The 17,510-nt window shown below is 48.2% G+C and overlaps 1 protein-coding gene across 1 annotated transcript in view; it reads left to right on the top strand.

The window, feature by feature from the left end:
* cubn (cubilin (intrinsic factor-cobalamin receptor)) overlaps positions 1-17,510 on the top strand; it is a 59,303-nt gene that overhangs the window by 18,105 nt on the left and 23,688 nt on the right. The window contains exons 21-39 of the mRNA XM_030349179.1: positions 147-372; positions 1,615-1,745; positions 2,379-2,565; positions 4,548-4,708; positions 5,190-5,377; positions 6,051-6,207; positions 8,100-8,287; positions 10,832-10,991; positions 11,101-11,282; positions 11,994-12,162; positions 12,633-12,814; positions 13,120-13,276; positions 13,636-13,752; positions 13,952-14,065; positions 14,512-14,640; positions 15,246-15,378; positions 15,942-16,147; positions 16,453-16,634; positions 17,269-17,461. Coding sequence (XP_030205039.1) covers positions 147-372; positions 1,615-1,745; positions 2,379-2,565; positions 4,548-4,708; positions 5,190-5,377; positions 6,051-6,207; positions 8,100-8,287; positions 10,832-10,991; positions 11,101-11,282; positions 11,994-12,162; positions 12,633-12,814; positions 13,120-13,276; positions 13,636-13,752; positions 13,952-14,065; positions 14,512-14,640; positions 15,246-15,378; positions 15,942-16,147; positions 16,453-16,634; positions 17,269-17,461 — 3,162 coding nt within the window. The remainder of the gene's footprint in view (positions 1-146; positions 373-1,614; positions 1,746-2,378; positions 2,566-4,547; positions 4,709-5,189; positions 5,378-6,050; positions 6,208-8,099; positions 8,288-10,831; positions 10,992-11,100; positions 11,283-11,993; positions 12,163-12,632; positions 12,815-13,119; positions 13,277-13,635; positions 13,753-13,951; positions 14,066-14,511; positions 14,641-15,245; positions 15,379-15,941; positions 16,148-16,452; positions 16,635-17,268; positions 17,462-17,510) is intronic.

Raw genomic sequence — 17,510 nt, 5'->3', positions numbered from 1 at the left:
GTGTGTGTGTGTGTGTGTGTGTGTGTGTGTGTGTGTGTGTGTGTGTGTGTGTGTGTGTGTGTGTCGTGTGTGTGTGTGTGTGTGTGTGTGTGTGTGTGTGTGTGTGTGTGACTGTGCGTGTCTGTGTGTTTGTGTGTGTGTCCCAGGTTGTGGTGCCACCCTGACCACGCCCACAGGGACCATCACCAGCCCGGGCCACCCCGAGGGCTACCCGCACGGTGCAGATTGCATGTGGTTCATCAGCGTCGCCCCCGGCAACCTCATCCGGCTGACCTTTGACTCCTTCAACGTGGAGTACGATTCGAGGTGTGAGCACGACTACCTGGAGGTGTACGACAACGGCACGGTGCAGACAGGCACCAAGGTGGGCAGGTACGTTTGTCTCGCTCATCCCCGCTCCACTGTGGTGGCTCCTCATGAATCCTCATGGCAGTGAATCTCTGATCCAGCAGGGCTACCAGTTTGGGGTCGCCAGCTGCCCGCGCACTGATCCCCCGCCCCCCAGCGACATAATTGGTCGAAACTATTCCGAAGCGAAATAAAGTGAAATGCCCCCTTCTCCCAGATTTGAGTTCTTCTGCCGTCAGATTTAAGATGAATAATGTAAAGTCCTTGTTTGTGAGACGTCATGGAAATATACAAATGGTTTTGTATATTGTTATTGTTATTTCCTAGCGATGCTGTTGTTATGTACATCTACATGTGGCTAAGATATGGGAGTAGTGAAGGGAGAGAGCAGCAAAGAATAAGGCGAAAGAAACGCCACTTCCCCCTCTGCTCCCTCCCCACCTACGTTGCTCTGCTCTGTTCATGCATGCGTTGACCGGTATATGATTGACAGGCGAGATGAATTCCTTGAATCAATCAGGGAAGAGGCGCACTGAAATCCGCTGGGAGCGTTCTGATAGACCCATACAGAGGCAGGCACATTCAACTGGAAACAGATATCCTCACCGAGCATTTAACTCACACGATGGATGACCATGCCATTTCTAGCAAATTACATTCCCATTATAGCTCTTCAATCTTGCCTACAGCCCCTGGAACTAGGAAATTTAATTAATACGTTTACGATACTTATCGATTTTGTGTGTGGGTGTGTGTGTGTCTGGGTCCTCGTGAGTGTGTGTGTGCGTGCGTGTCTGTGTGTTTGCCTGTATGCGTGCATGCGTTTTTGTGAATGTGTTTGTTTGTATTCATGTTTGTGTGTGTGTGTGAGTGTTTGTGTTTGTGTTTGCCTGCTTGCGTCTGTCCGTGTGTGTGCATGCCTGCGTGTGTGCGTGTTCGTGTGTGTGCATGTTTGTGTGTGTGTGTGTGTTTGTGTGTGTGTTTGCCTGTATGCGTACATGCATTTCTGGGTGTGTGTGTTTGTGTGTATTCATGTTTGTGTGTGTGTGTTTGTGTGCGTGTATGCATGTGAGTATATCTGTGTGTGTCTGTGTGTCTGCGTGTGTACTCATGCGTGTGTGTGTTTGTGTGTGTATGTGTGTATATCGGTGTGTGTCTGTGTGCCTGCGTGTGTACTCATGCCGTTGTGTGTGTGTGCGTTCGTGCGTGCGTGTGTGCGTGCGTGCGTGCGTGCGTGCGTGTGTGTGTGTGTGTCTTCCTCCTCAGGTACTGTGGCCGGTCGGTTCCCCCATCCATCACCAGCACTGACAGCCTGCTGACGGTGCTGTTTGTGTCCGACTCCACCACTGCCACTGAGGGATTCTCCATCAGCTACATCTCCATCAACGCCACCACCGGTACGCCGGCCGCCAGGCTCCACATGTATCCCTATGGTTCCTGTTGTTCTGTCTCAATACACCGAGTGCGTACTTGGCCCCTCCTCACTCTGAGAATATTTGTCATCTCAATCGGACTGACATGGTTAATTAACCGTGCAAGCGATTCACTTTTGTGCAACCTTTGTAAACATCCCCTCCGCCATTGACTGTCTAGTCGCCCGTTGCGGTGGTAACGGAGATGTGGATTCAGACTCATTGCTCATCATTTATTCATTATTTTCTGGATTCATAGTGATTGATGAATCCAGATAAGAACATTTCATTTCCTTACCCAACAGACAGTCTCACCCAATGGGTGTGCCCATGGGCTCTGGGTTACCCCAGGCAACCTCATGCGTTCCCAGGTTCACTGAGGCTTGGGACCTTTTCTAAACGGTGCTGATAAATACGCCGTCTCATGGGAAGCACCACATTGTTTTCCTCTTGCGCAAAGACCAACGCGGGCACACCATAGCCAAGCCAGTGTCCTCAACGTAACCTTTCCCCAATGCTGCTCCTCTCTCTTCTCTGCTCCTCTTCTTTCCTCTCCTCCCATCTCATATATCTGTGTCTTTATTTTCTTTCCTCATCATCTATTGATCCCGGCTTTAGACTGTGGCGAGACCTTCACCTCCCCAACGGGGACATTGAGTTCGCCCAACTACCCCAGCAACTACCCCAACAAGCGGGAGTGTGTGTACAAGATCGTGGTGGGGGTCAACATGCAGATCAAGCTCAACTTCACCGACTTTCAGCTGGAGTACAGCGCCACCTGTAACTACGACTACGTGGAGATCAGGTCAGGAGTTTGATCGTAATAACAACAGTTATACGTGGCCTTCGGAATCCCTCGTGATGTCCCTCAGGGACACTGTAGAGGGAAGGATGTCGATGGACAGGAAAACGACACAGACACTAAGAAGGAGCACAGAGCACGAAACGCAAATGGGGAGTTATTGAGTACCGACGTGTCTGAAGTGGTTTATTAATTCACTCATCAAGTTTATTATATTTTCTATTATAAATAACCTCATTAACTGATGGCCGGCTCGTCTTCACGTACCTATGATAACAACAAGCAAACACAAACATTGCAGAATAACACCGTCAATCCTCAAAACCGTGACAACGCAGAACTGATCCAGGTTCATTTGAAACTCAGCGTTCTGTTCCAGGTCAATATCTCAGACCATTAAGGCAGCCTTTAGCCTCTCCCGCTGGGGCCACACAGATAAAGTACAACGCTGAGGAACAAAGTGTTCCGAGGACAGGCTTAAAGGCTGCGAGGGGTTTGTATTCTCTTAATGGATGGTGGCGGCTGGCGAGGGCTCCATCCCAGGGGCGCAGTCTGGTCTGGGAGGCGGTGGTGAGGACTGCAGAGACGGAGAGACCTAGTGTACGGGTGAGGCAGTTCAGAGATCGAGGGAGGGGGGGGGGGGGGGGGGGGGGGGGGGGGGGAGGGAGGGGGGAGTGGCCTTCTGCTGATTGGCTGCCGCCCACGCGCCTTCATCCACCGACCTGCGTCATCTGTCACAGGGCCACACCCATCTGTCGATGGGCGACCACGTTTCAATAATCAGTCAACACATCCGGTGAGACTTTGTCAATATTCCAATCACATCAATCAGATAGAAAAACAGGGTCTTTAGATGCCGATAATGCCCATGGCTGCTCATTAAGATTCCCATCTTGCTAGCTTTACATGCTAGAACCTCCCTCCGACTCCCCAACCACCATGTTTTGTAAACACTTCCTAGGGTCGGCTTAGCTCAGGAGGTAGAGCAGTTGCCTTGGAATTGAAAGGTTGCTAGTTCGATCCCCAGCTCCTCCTAGCTGAGTGTTCTGCTCCTGACAAGGCTGTCGGCTTGCATGGTTGACTCTGCCGTCGGTGTGTCAATGTGTGTTTCAGCCGATGTAAGTCGCTTTGGATAAAAGCGTCTGCCAAATGCCCTTATTGTAATTGTAATACGTACATATTTGAACGCATATAAATTGGTCAAAGTGATCATTAAGGTAGAGCAACAGCGGGCAGAGCCCTTTCTGCAAATATATAAGTATGATAATTTGTGCAGTACATAAGCTAATTTCAGCCATAGGCATAGTTGTCCTCTCAGGGAGACCATGTAACATTCCACAGAACATAGACTTACATTGATCTGGACGTATCGTTTCCTAACGATAAAGTCCACGCCCTTGAGAACGCGCAAGCACCTAACAATGTTTTTGTGGTTGCGGGTCGTTGAGCGGGGCGCTGCGGTCAACCACTCTGTTTGCATAATTATGTACTATCAAATGCATCTCTCAGCGCATTTTCCCTGAATATATGCAACCATATGTTTCAACAATTCGGTTGGCACGGGCATAAAGACAAAAGTTGAATCAATCAAACTTTATTTGTATAGCTTTTCATACAAGCAAATGTAACACAAAGTGCTTAATACGACCCCCCCCCCCCCCCCCCCCCCTCTCCGCCTCCCACCAATCCATACCCAAAGCGATAGCTGTGTGAAAATAAATAATAAATGGATGAATTAGTTGTTTAATTAAAAGCCTGACTTAAAGTGGTAGGTTTTGAGTTTGCCCTTGTAAATATCAGCACTCTCTGTGGCCTTCAGGTCATCAGGCAGGGCGTTAAAGAATCATTGTGGAGGAGTTCAAACCCCCCGACCCCAACCTGCCCGGACAGCCCACCTTGAGCTTTGGTGTATTCGTTGAGTCATGCTGACTCTGCACTGCTGATTCCCTCACACTCATCTCGCACTGCGCCGCTCCTCGCTGCAGAGACGGGGGCTACGAGACGTCCCCCATCATCGGGAGGTTCTGCGGCAGTCAGAGGCCCCCGGTGCTGGTATCCCATAGCAACAGCCTCTGGCTCATGTTCCGGTCGGACGTGACCACCACGAGCCCGGGTTTCACCGCTCACTGGGACGGCACACAGACTGGTGGGCATGTGTGTGTGCGTGTGCGTGTGCGTGTGTGTGTGTGCGTGTGTGTGTGTGTTTGTATGTGTCCATGTGTGTGTGTGTGTTTGTGTGCATGGTGTATGTGTGTGTGTGTGTGTGTGTGTGTGTGTGTGTGTGTGTGTGTGTGTTTGTGTGTGTGTGCGTGTCCGTCCGTGTGTGTGTGTGTGTGTGTGTGTGCATGTGTATAATTGTGGATCTGGGTGTGTGTGTATGCATGTGTGTGCATGCATATAGCTGTGGGTGTGTGTGCATGCGGTACTGTGAGTGAGTGGATGAAAACATTTCAAATCGATCCTATACCAAAACCCTAAAGTCAAACCCTGCTTTAACAAGGATATCCTTTGATTGAATTCCTTATTTGGCAGCAACCTTTGGCCTCCATGATGCCAAGAACGACTAGAACGGGTCTTAAATATTTATGATATTTTTTCCTCTTTGTTTGCCGTTGTCTTTTGAAAAGGCTGCGGAGGGAATTTGTTGACATGGACGGGGTCCTTCACCTCGCCCAACTACCCCCTGCCCTACCACCCCAACACAGAGTGCTACTGGCGCATCAAGACGAACCAGGGCAACCTGCTCCGGCTCTCCTTCTCAGACTTCCACCTGGAGGCCAGCACCCACATGGGGTGTAGGCGCGACTACCTGGCGGTGAGTTCTGCAGCAGTGCCGCAGCCCCGGGTCCACTCGCTCTCAGGACTCTTTGGCGAAGCGCAGTGGGCGGGCGCCGGTGGGGCCGTAGGTTTTGCTTGTTTTTTTTGTTTATCAAGACTTCAGTCCTAGAATATGGAGTGCACAGTGCAGATAATCCCGGAACAGCGTTATTTACTAACCACCACAGCCTACAGCTGTGCCTCCATCACACCATCCGTATCAGTACTACTTTGACTCATTTAGCACACCACACCGTTGTAACACCACCATCATCCCTTTCGAAGAACTTATATTTATTTAGTTTGCATCTTATGTTGGAGAGACAATTATCATTTGAATGTAATGAAATGCAGGAGATAACAGTTAAATCAATTAAGTCACTTGTGGAAATGCCTGACTAAAAGGTACTGAGTTCAAACCCCAATTATGACAGAGTCCGCCTGGAGATCAGATGCCCTAACCATGCCACCTGTATTCATCGTCAAGTCGTTGGATAAATGACTCAAGAAGAACTATTGGAGGAGACGGATCCTGGCTTTAATGCTGTGTTTTTCAAAGCCTTGCTCTGGGATTGTCCAACAACCCCCCCCCCCCCCCCCTGCAGCCTTTGATCTCAACACTTAACGGTCAGGTTCCCATCATGGTTCTTCCCCGGCGTGTCCCGCTGCAGGTGTACGACGGTAACAGCACCGCTGCTCCCAAGCTGGCCGTGCTGTGCGGCCACACGCTGCCCGCGCCCCTCAACTCCTCCGGCAGCGAGCTGTACGTCAAGCTGCGCACCGACTACATGATCAGCGCCGGCGGCTTCCTGGCCTCCTACACCGGCGGTGAGTCGTAGCAGCCACACACACCATTGGTGCCCCATGCCGACGGCTCTCCCGGGGGGCCCGTGAGGATCCGGTCAGGTACAGGAGCCCAGCCCTGTTGAAGAGGATCCACATTTGTTTGTTTTGTGTTTTTTTGTGAAACTATATACATGTGTTTTTTTTATTCTGATATTTATTTCCCTCTGTGTTTGTATCGTGCCGTATTTCCTGGTCCTCGTTTAAGGCTTGGGGAGGCAAAATCGGCAGTAGCCAACCAAAGACATCCCACAACTCCTTTAAGGCCTCCCTCCATAGCCACTACCCAAAAAGTCTGGACGAGCTGGCTATCTTTAGCAATAGGTCTGCCTAGCCGCGTGGAAGACTCCCATCATGCGTAGTACGTGCATGCAGGTAGCCGGTTAGATAGGTAGACAGACAGATAGACTGTCAAATCTGGTCTGATTTATCATCTGGCTTATTACTGGCCTGCCACAGCCAGATACCGGATTGGATGAATTAGGTTGTCGGGACATTTGATTTATTGCTAGCTGTCGCAAAACGTGAAAAGAGAATTTTAAATAATATGATCAAAAAGGTCTTATAAAATAAATTGCCTCCCTAGCTTCAACCGTCGTGAGTAAATCTAAATCTATTTGCAAAAGTCTCAATAAAGGTATATAAAGGCATATGATGACACAGATGCCAAACAAACAAAAGCTTGACGGAGGATCTTACTGTGGTCCATGGGAGACACAGGGCCGATTTGTGTTTTCTCTTACATCATTATTAGGGAGAGGAGGGTGGTGCCAGGGGGGTATTGTGCTAGTCTTGTGGGAAGGCTTCCCCTGGAGGGACTGAGTTCACCAGCGAGAGATGCAGAGGGAAACACAGTACAGACACCGAGTACACCAGGAGAGACAGTGTTCACCAGTCTGAGACGCAGGGGGAAACACAGTACATACACAAGAGTAAACCGGGACACCTGACACCTTGATGACAAGGCAGAAAACACATGACATTGAGATAGATAGATTGATATATATAGTCGGTATGGCGGGTGAATGTGTGTGCGTGCATGAGTGCGTGTCTCTCTCCAACATCATTTGGCATTCCCATAATGCTTATCCTGGGGGTGAAAAGCTCCTGCAAGCTGCAGGCAGCCAAATTGTTTCTTGCTTTGTCCTTCCATCCCATTGCTCAATGCCAATTTGGCTAGGTTTGTGTGTGTGTGTGTGTGTGTGTGTGTGTGTGTGTGTGTGTGTGTGTGTGTGTGTGTGTGTGCGTGTGCGCATGCAGGCTGTCTGTGAGCAGCAGTCTTTCTAATAAAGTCTGTTCTGTCTGAATGGTTGGGTCAGACCTTTATGTTCCTGTGATGTCTTAACAAGCCTCCTAGCCTCGTTCCATCCACCAGGGCTGGGCCTACGTTTAAACCCAGCCAATTGACTGGTCCACCATGTATATGCTGTGTACTATACCGGTCTCCAACAACTACCTTTGAAACAGGATTTAGGTTTTTACTTGCAAGTGTTGCAACCAAATGTGTCGTGTGACACATTTGGCAGCTTATTGAGCATGATAATGAGAAGCAGATGACTTCAACCCACTGAGGGTTCCACTATTGAAGAGTAACCACTGATAGGGACAGCACCAATCTCTTATTATCTACTTAAGTGTCATTATCTGGCTGTATCAGGAATCCATCTATGACTCGTCGTTAGGAAAAGCGATTGCAGTAAACAGTGTTTCCCTTGCTGATGGTGCGGTCTCAGCGCTTCCATTGTTAGGGTTCCGCTTCATTTTGAAATTTAGAATAAGATTTTGATTGATTTTGATTTGTCCTCATTAGTCTGTCCAAGTCAATGGTGTCAATCACAACTTTGTCAGGCCATCTGTGTCCGTGGTTTCCCCGACAGACTGCCAAGGAGTGCAGATCTCCGGCCAGCGTCGCGGCGTCATTGAGTCTCCCAACTACCCCAACGCATACCCAGCCAGCTCTCAGTGCAGCTGGACCGTCCAGGCCTGGGCGGGGAACACAGTGAGCTACACCTTCACCGCCTTCAACCTGGAGTGGAGCAGCAACTGCATGCACGACCACGTCAAGGTAAGAGCAGGCACACTGATGCAAAAGGCACAAAGCACTGCAGAAGACTGAAAGAGACAGTAACCACCTTCCCTTTAATTCCCACATGAGTTGTTCTATCACTGGAGCTGTTGCCCAGAAAATATAAATGTATTCATGGCATTGAACTGGCATATCAGCTATTGGTGTTTGAATTTCCCTCTTGCATTATGCGATGCACTATTTTGTGGTGATTTATACCTTGCTCAATGCATTCACACATCATAATCAATTGATCAAATCGTTTTTTCTATAGACACACACACACACACACACACACACACACACACAAACATACACACACACACACACACACACACACACACACACACACACACACACACACACACACACACACACACACACACACACACACACACACACAGAGACACCCACACGCACACACACCCACACACAACAGGTTAGATACTAAAGGAATAATGACGTGTTGACAAATGAACGCAGGAAGTTAGCGCAATCAACGTCCCCTTCCTGCTGCTGATAGCGCAAGAGTGAAGCTCTGAGTTTAGTTTAACTCAGCTCAGGCAAACTAACTTCAATCTCTGTTCATCACGAGTCCAATCAGACCAGATCAAACTGATCAAGACAAATGATGATGACCTGTTTTTGCCAATCTCAAAAATTACAAACATTATCGCTCAACCCTAATATTAATGTCAATGTTCCTTGACCTCACTAAATACAAACTCCTGTTTAAAAAATCCATCAATGATTGACTTCCTGTGTAAGTGACCATCAGCTCATCATCTCCTGCACAGTTCAGTTAAAGTGTTATTCTAATGTCCTGTGCGTAACCATTCATTAAAATTGGTTAATGCAGTAGTATGCATTATGATATAACATTAGCAGAGGGGAATGGGTTATGGTTCCGATAAGTGGCTGAGGGTTAACCCTAAACAACTTACCCTAACCCTATAACGAAATTATATATCAATGCCATAGTTAACAGGGACACCATTGGAAAATGAATTTTAATGTATGGTTATTTAATTCACCCGTATTGTAAAGTGTTAGCCAGGGGTTTACCATAAAACAAACTCCAGGACAGAGCTCCCATAACCCCAGCTCTGTGTTTGGCGAGGGCCTCCTCCACTGCTGCCATGAAAGGCTTTTGGAAGAAAGGGAGGAAAATAGAACGACTGCATGTTTTTCCTCTGCCCCACCGCCTCTCTCTGTCACCATGGCTACCCGGCTAACACTGGATGACATCATTGGGCTTCAATGAAAAATAGACTTGATTTGTGGGAGCATGTGTCTATGTAAGAGGGGGGCTGGGCGGGGATGTGTGTGCGTGAGTGTGTGCATGTGTGTGTGTGTGTGTGTGTGTGTGTGTGTGTGTGTGTGTGTGTGTGTGTGTGTGTGTGTGTGTGTGTGTGTGTGTGTGTGTGTGTGTGTGTGTGTGTGTATGCTTGAGTGTGTATGTGTTTTTGTTTGTGTGTGTGTATGTGTTTGTGTGAGTGTGTGCGTCGGTGTGGGATAGTGTCTATGTGTGTTTCTGAGTGTGTATGTGTCTGTGTGTGTGTGTCTGAGTGTGTGAGTGTGTGTGTGTGTGGCTGTTCAGCTAGGCTGATCTCATCCCTGTGCCCCAATCTAGCATTCCACGCTGCCCATTCTCTCCGGTTTTTCATAACATTCTTTAAACCAGGTCTCGTCTCTCTTTAAGAGACACAGAGCAGTTCAAATGTTATTCTGTGAAGGGTAGCCAATAGCAATCATTGCAATCCTTGCAGCATTATCAAGATAGCACAGAGCCAAAGTGAAAGGAGAAAGAAAAAAACAACTCTGGTTTCACATAAAAGTAATCTGTAAAAAGAGAGAAAGTGAGAGACTTTAGCAGATCTGACTATGTGATAGCTTTACATTTTGTATGTGCATCTGTTTCTGTATCTGTTTCTGTATCTGTTTCTGTATGTGTGACTGTGTGTGTGTGTGTGTGTGTGTGTGTGTGTGTGTGTGTGTGTGTGTGTGTGTGTGTGTGTGTGTGTGTGTGTGTGTGTGTGTGTGTGTGTGTGTGTGTGTGTGTGTGTGTGTGTATCTTTAGAAGCAAGCTTATGTTCCCGTCTTTGATGGCGTTTCCCAGCAGGGCATCTGCACCATAAAGCCTGTGTATTTATTTCTGTCAGGGGAGCTGTTCAGGCTTTATCAGATGGGGTTGCTGAAGCAACCCAAGCAATAAAGCCACAGTGTTCTCTCCTGCTTATTGCAAAGCCACCATTTAAAATACAAGGCAGAGGAGACCATGGCCTTTATTAAACTTTAAAATGCCTCGCCCCCTCGTCTTCTGCATCATTGCACTGAATTTGAACAAGTTAGTTCAGGGTTTCATGAAGAGGGCCACTAGTACTCAGCAGTCAAAGCACGTCACCAAAGCGTATTATTATGCGATCAGGAACTGAGATGTGTGTCACTTCCTCAACAAAAGCTTGAGACTTGTTTTACACATAGATATGTGTTTAAGCAAAAGTGTGATCCCCCCCCCCCCCCCCCCCCCCCCCCCCTCGCCAGCTGTACAACGGCCCCGATGCTCAGGCCCCTCTGATCGGCACGTTCTGCGGGTCTAGACCACCCCCCACCAATACCACCACCAGCCCCTACCTCACCATGGTCTTCCAGTCGGACACCAGCTTATTCGGTTCGGGCTTCCAGATGATGTGGCATCAGTACGGTAGGTGAAGCACACACATATGTGTGTTAGTATTTTATGAATGTTCTTGTAAAAAACAGATCATTTTGCAAAACCTCCTGCCCCTCTGCCTCTCTACCTCCCCCAACAGGCTGTGGTGGGGAGCTCTATGGCCCCTCTGGCTCCTTCAACAGCCCGGGTTACCCCAAATGGTACCCAGAAAACAGCCTGTGTATCTGGCATATCACCGTGGCAACCGGCAGAAGCATCACCATCAACATCCACGAGTTTGACGTGGAGTACCACCCAGACTGCAACTACGATGTGCTTGAGGTGCATGATCTTTTTTTTGTCATTGAATTTATCAAACGTATTTTGCAAGAGAGAAACCTGCACAAATGTTGCATCACATAACATAAAACAAGGCAACAACAAAACATTAAAACTTTTAGATTAATTAGATTATGGGGTCACATCCTTTTGCTCTACATCGAAATACCTTACATATTGTTATAATCATCCCATTGTTATACAGTTATATAGTAACTAAAATATATAGTTTATATAGCACATACCAATGTATTCCATGGTGATCACACCAATGGATCTATGGTGATCACACCAATGGATCTATGGTGATCACACCATGGATCCATGGTGATCACACCAATGGGATCCATGGTGATCACACCAATGGATCCATGGTATTCACACCAATGGATCCATGGTGATCACACCAATGAGATCTATGGTGATCACACCAATGGGATCCATGGTGATCACACCAATGTATCCCATGGTGATCACACCAATGGGATCTATGGTGATCACACCAATGGATCCATGGTGATCACACCAATGGGATCCATTTTGATCACACCAATGGGATCCATGGTGATCACACCAATGGTATCCATGGTGATCACACCAATGGTCCATGGTGATTACACCAATGGGATCCATGGTGATCACACCAATGGGATCCATGGTGACATTAAGTCAAACCACACCCATCATCGTCGTGACCGCCTCCCTCTCTGCCAGGTGTTTGGAGGCCCAGACCAGACCGCACCACGGCTGGCCCAGCTGTGCTCCACCACCACCACCCCCATGCAGGTGTCCAGCACCGGGAACACCATCACCGTGCGCTTCAAGACCGACGCCTACGTCAGTGGGCGGGGCTTCAACGCCAGCTGGGTGGAATCGAACGGAGGTAGGACTTACGTCTTTAGGACGTTAGGAAACTCAATGTAGGAAACTAAATCCAAACTCTTAACTTCTGTCGAACTTAACATTACAGCATCCTTGTGACAGTGTTATTACGTGTGGACTAAGCAAAATCCCGACAAGTTGCAGCTTCACCTTAATATGTTATAACGTTATGGTACAGCCTAAACCTCCTGTGTGGAACACGTTTTTCGTCTATTCCTGGCATAAACCCCTGACCCCACTGTGCAGATATATTCTGTTCAAACACCCTATTGCATATTCAGGTTGTAACGTGTTGTTAAATTGATTATTACACAGTACAGTACATTACAGTAATAATAATTACACGTTAACGGAAAGTGTAACCCTAATTTGCCATCGTCACCTGAAATCAAAACAGCTCGGTTATTATACCACAACGTTGTGTATCTGGTGACGCTCTTCTTGCCCTCTCGTCTCCCATGTAACCTCCAGGATGTGGGGGTCCGGTGACGGCGCCGTACGGGGAGATCCACTCCCCCGCCTACCCCGCCAACTACCCCAACAGCGTGGACTGCTCCTGGGTCATCAGCGTGGACCCCACCCACCGGGTGCTCTTCAACTTCACCGACCTGGATGTGGAGTACTACCCTGACTGCCAAAACGACTATGTGTCTGTAAGTAACTACCTGAGGCACATCTATGTTGTTTTGGTCCGTCAAGCAATTCCGGAAGGCTGGGATACTGGAAAAGGTCTGGGGGAAAGCATTGGTTAAAAATGTGTTGCTAAGGAAATATGTTGTTCAAGGCATCAAGATTGTAACTGAATGTTGTTTTACAAAACGGCATAATTCTTTGCCCTCCTAAATGTCCCTGCGTGGCTTTCTTCATGATTCACAGTTGCAAAAAAAAGAAAAAAGTAATGTCCACTCGTGGGAGATCCTCTCCTCTTTGTATTCCCACCTATTCTTTATTTTTCCAGATTCACGACGGCCCCAGCGTGCTGGCCCCCCAGCTGGGTTGCGTGTGTGGCAGCGTGCGTCCCGCCCCCATCATCTCCACCCAGAACGTTATTTACGTGCGCTTCAGGTCGGACGCTAGCCTCAACCATCGAGGCTTCAGTGCCCAGTTCATAGAAGGTATGCGGCTCGCCTTTACCGCCGGCGTTTTACCTCTTCAGTGTGCCACTCATTTAAGGGACGTATCAGCGGGAGTCTTCAAATCAATGTTATGTTCGATACATGTTCGTGAAGGGACGTGACACAGCTTTTGCAGAGCATCACTTTATCAATGCACACACTCAAGTCAATCGAGTTTCTTTTCTGGTGTTCAAGGTTATTTTGGGTTCCAAACCGATCGATGTAGCCTCATAGCCACCCAGGCAGACATTAATACAGTAAACATTCCTTGGTGTCAGCTGTGTGTTGTCCCTCGTTAGCCCCGGATGTCTGGGTGATGGGTTGATGTGATCATTAATCCTTCACCCCGTCCATTACAGCCTGTGGTGGAAACCTCGTCGCTGATGACTCGGGAGGTGCCATTTCCTCCCCACGGTATCCTAGCAACTACGCCCCAGATCTGAACTGCAGCTGGATCATCACAGCACAGGAGCCTTGTAAATGACCTTGTTAAAACCGTAGCACTCCCCCTCCCTCCTTAGTTACAGACTGCTGCGTGTTTGAATAATTGGATAATACTAATAACACTGTGTGTGTGTGTGTGTGTGTGTGTGTGTGTGTGTGTGTGTGTGTGTGTGTGTGTGTGTGTGTGTGTGTGTGTGTGTGTGTGTGCTCTGCTGTATCTCTACATTGTAGTCAACCATGTGACCTTGTCATTTACCGACTTGGACTTGGAGAGGGTGAACTCCAACTGCTCCCATGATGCAGTAGAGGTCTTGGATGGAAACAACTACGAGGCCCCTTCCATAGGTACCTGTGTGTGTTTATGTGTTTGTGTGTGTGTGTGTGTGTGTGTGTGTGTGTGTGTGTGTGTGTGTGTGTGTGTGTGTGTGTGTGTGTGTGTGTGTGTGTGTGTGTCTGTCTGTGTGTGTCTGTGTGTGTACGGCACACGTGCACTTGCATGTGTCAAAGTGCACGTGTCCGCATGCAAAATACAAAAATCGCAATTAAATCCCAGTGTGTGACCATAAAACCCAAGTGCACATTACGGATGCAAAACCGCACCTGTGTATTACTCATAATATCTTGTATATTTCCCGATTAACAACAGCACGCTAATGAACATCAGACTGATATGAACAAACCAGCCTGATACAGTCACCAGTATTCTGGATGTAGTGTCGGGTGTGACTATCAGCAGGGAACCAATCAGAGTCCTGCATCAAGTGCGTCTGAACCGCCCCCGCTCTCCCCAGGACGCTACTGCGGCTCCGAGCTTCCTCACCCCGTGACATCGTTCAGCAACGCCCTGGTGGTCAACTTCGTGTCCGACCACACCGTCTCTATGAAGGGCTTCAGAGCCACCTACACTGCCTCCACCTCAGGTAGGAACGCACACACGCACACAGTACACACACACACACACACATACAAACACACACACACACACAGACACACACACACACACACACACACACACACACACACAGACACACACACACACACACTCACACACACACACACACACACACACACACACACACACACACACACACATACAAACACACACTCACACACACACATATATACACACACACACACACACACATACACACACACACACAAACACACGCAGACACACACCCCAACAAACACACAAACAGACACACCCCTACAACGCACACACACATGGACACACCCTCTCACAGACAAGGACACACACACAAACACACACCCCTACAAACACACACACACACAGACACACACGGACCCATAGAACCACAGACACACATACAGGCAAACGGATACACACCCCTACAAACACACACACACACACACACACACACACAGACAAACTCAAACGTACTTGTGAGTTCCAGGGGTTTCCTGCGCTGTTCATTCTAAACATCACAATCAGATGTACTACGACTACTTGTTTCCAACGCCTCCTCCCCTCCACTCCTCGTGCTGACCGCGTGCTTCATCTAAGGCTGCGGAGGGGATCTGTACACGGAAAGCGGGGCCTTCAACAGCCCCAACTACCCCGACGCCTACCCAGCCAACGTGGAGTGTGTCTGGACGCTCAGGAGCTCCCCGGGCAATCGCCTCCAGCTCTCCTTCATGTCAGTGGCCAAAAATACATTTGTAGTGCGTTTTTTTGTTGTTCGTGTTGGGGCATATGTGTTCAATGACATTCATGAAACATTGTGTCATAAAACGTAAGATTGGAACTAAGATTGCAATCCTGGAGCCATGAATCCCCTTGCCCCCCGGAGGACGATAAAGAAATGTCAGAGTAGGCGAAGGATTTTCCAGTTGACCGACAATTTGTGTCGGGGGTGACGGGTTTACAAGGAAGGCCTTGATAAAAGAAAGTTTAAATAGCTGGATCGTATTGGATAAGCTATCATTTCCCAAATAAAAATTTCTCAAAACCAAGTCATGAATAATAACAAAGTAACTTTATTTTCATCTTATTTAACTATATTCAATGTGAGAAAGTTGCTATAGAGTCCAACTCAGTGGATAGTGTAGGTTGCAACTCAATTTCTAAAATCGCCATGGAGCACACTTGCTGCCCTCTAGAGGTTGTAATCCATTAAATGTTACTTTATTTAAATAACTTGAAAACACAAACGGTGTAGATCCTCCCTCATGGTCCATCGTTTCACTGGTTTTCCCTCAGTATGTTCGGGCTGGAGACGAGCTTGAACTGTAACAAGGACGTTTTGGAGATCAGGGAGGGCAGCTCCACCGGCCCGCTGGTCAGCCGCTTGTGTGGAGACAGCCTCCCCTCCAACTACACCTCGGTGACCGGCCACATCCTGTGGATACGCTTCCGCTCAGACGCATCGGGCAGCGGCGCCGGCTTCCAAGCCAGTTTCGCCCACTGTGAGTGTTCTGAGTCGCACACAATATAAAAACTTAAAAAAACAACAGCAGCAACAAGACCAGGACACCGGTTAATCGTTCTGGTTTCAATATCGGCTCCCGGGTGATTGCATTAATTTGATTGAACTGAACTTCCCTCCGGTGTCACCAGAGATGGCTGTATTTGAAATGTAAGGGTTTGGGTTTGCTCAGTGGTTTCAACATTGAGGGTGAATATATAAATACATGCCATGAAGCCCGAATCATAAGGAAGATGTTTCTGCGGTGAAGTGTTTCCAACATTGTCCCTGACCGTCTTCCTCCAGTGTATGGTAACGAGCTGACAGGGGAGTCGGGCCAGATCGCCTCTCCGCTGTACCCGCGCACGTACCCCAACAACGCAGACTACCGCTGGACGGTCACCGTGGACGGAGACAGCTACGTCCAGATCCATTTCCTAGACCTAGACATTGAGGACCTGTACAACTGCTTCTATGACAACCTCAAGGTAAATGATTCATTCCATCGTAACTCTCTTATTTGGTTTCACTTAAGCATCCGTTACCAATGTAAAACCTCTAAAAAGCGGTTGTTTAGTCCAATTATAAATGTAACAGATGTCTTTATTGAAGCCAACAGAGAGAAGGCTACGGTGGTTTAATCACCGAAACTGTTATTTTCACTCAAGCTTCCTCTGGTCGTTCATAATTACGGAATTTAATGAGTTAAAATGGCCGGTGAGTGTCAGAACAACCAGTGTGTCTGAGCAATAGGAGATACAGCACACTCTAGCGCAAAGCAGCCTCGTTAGTTGCACATATCCGTGCTTGCACTCAAACACACAAGCATGAAAACGGATGACATCACACAGCACATGTGCCTGATTACCTTTTGGAGCTCATCACGTTCACAGGAAACAGAATGCAGCTATGCGACAGCACTTCTGCTCCGTATCTCAATGGGCTCACAGCTGTTTCTCATAGCTAATTTACTCACTAATCCACCCTATTTTAAACCACTTTCATCACTATGAAAATGTGTTTCATACTATAGACTTAAACCACATGATATAAATAAAACATAAAAACTTGCTGGCACACTCCACTTACACTTGATGTACCGGTACCCCCCCCCCATGCCAGGTATTTGACGGGCCCAACGTACACAGCTACCCCATGGGTACGTTCTGTGGCCTGGTACCCCCCGCTCCCCTGCGCAGCTCGGGCAGCACCGTGACCCTGGAGTTCCAGTCCGACGTGAACGTCGGGGGCAAAGGCTTCCTGGTGGAGTGGACGGCCGTGCAGGGCTCTGGACCCCTGCCCACCATCGCACCAGGTCAGAGGTCGCCGCGTAGGCCCGTCGGGTTGTGTGGATTATGATGGTT

The sequence above is a fragment of the Gadus morhua genome, chromosome 23 (genome assembly GCF_902167405.1).
Source record: "Gadus morhua chromosome 23, gadMor3.0, whole genome shotgun sequence".
NCBI lineage: Eukaryota > Metazoa > Chordata > Actinopteri > Gadiformes > Gadidae > Gadus > Gadus morhua.
The sequence above is the reverse complement of the archived record's forward strand: the minus strand, read 5'-3'. Positions and strand labels throughout refer to the sequence as shown.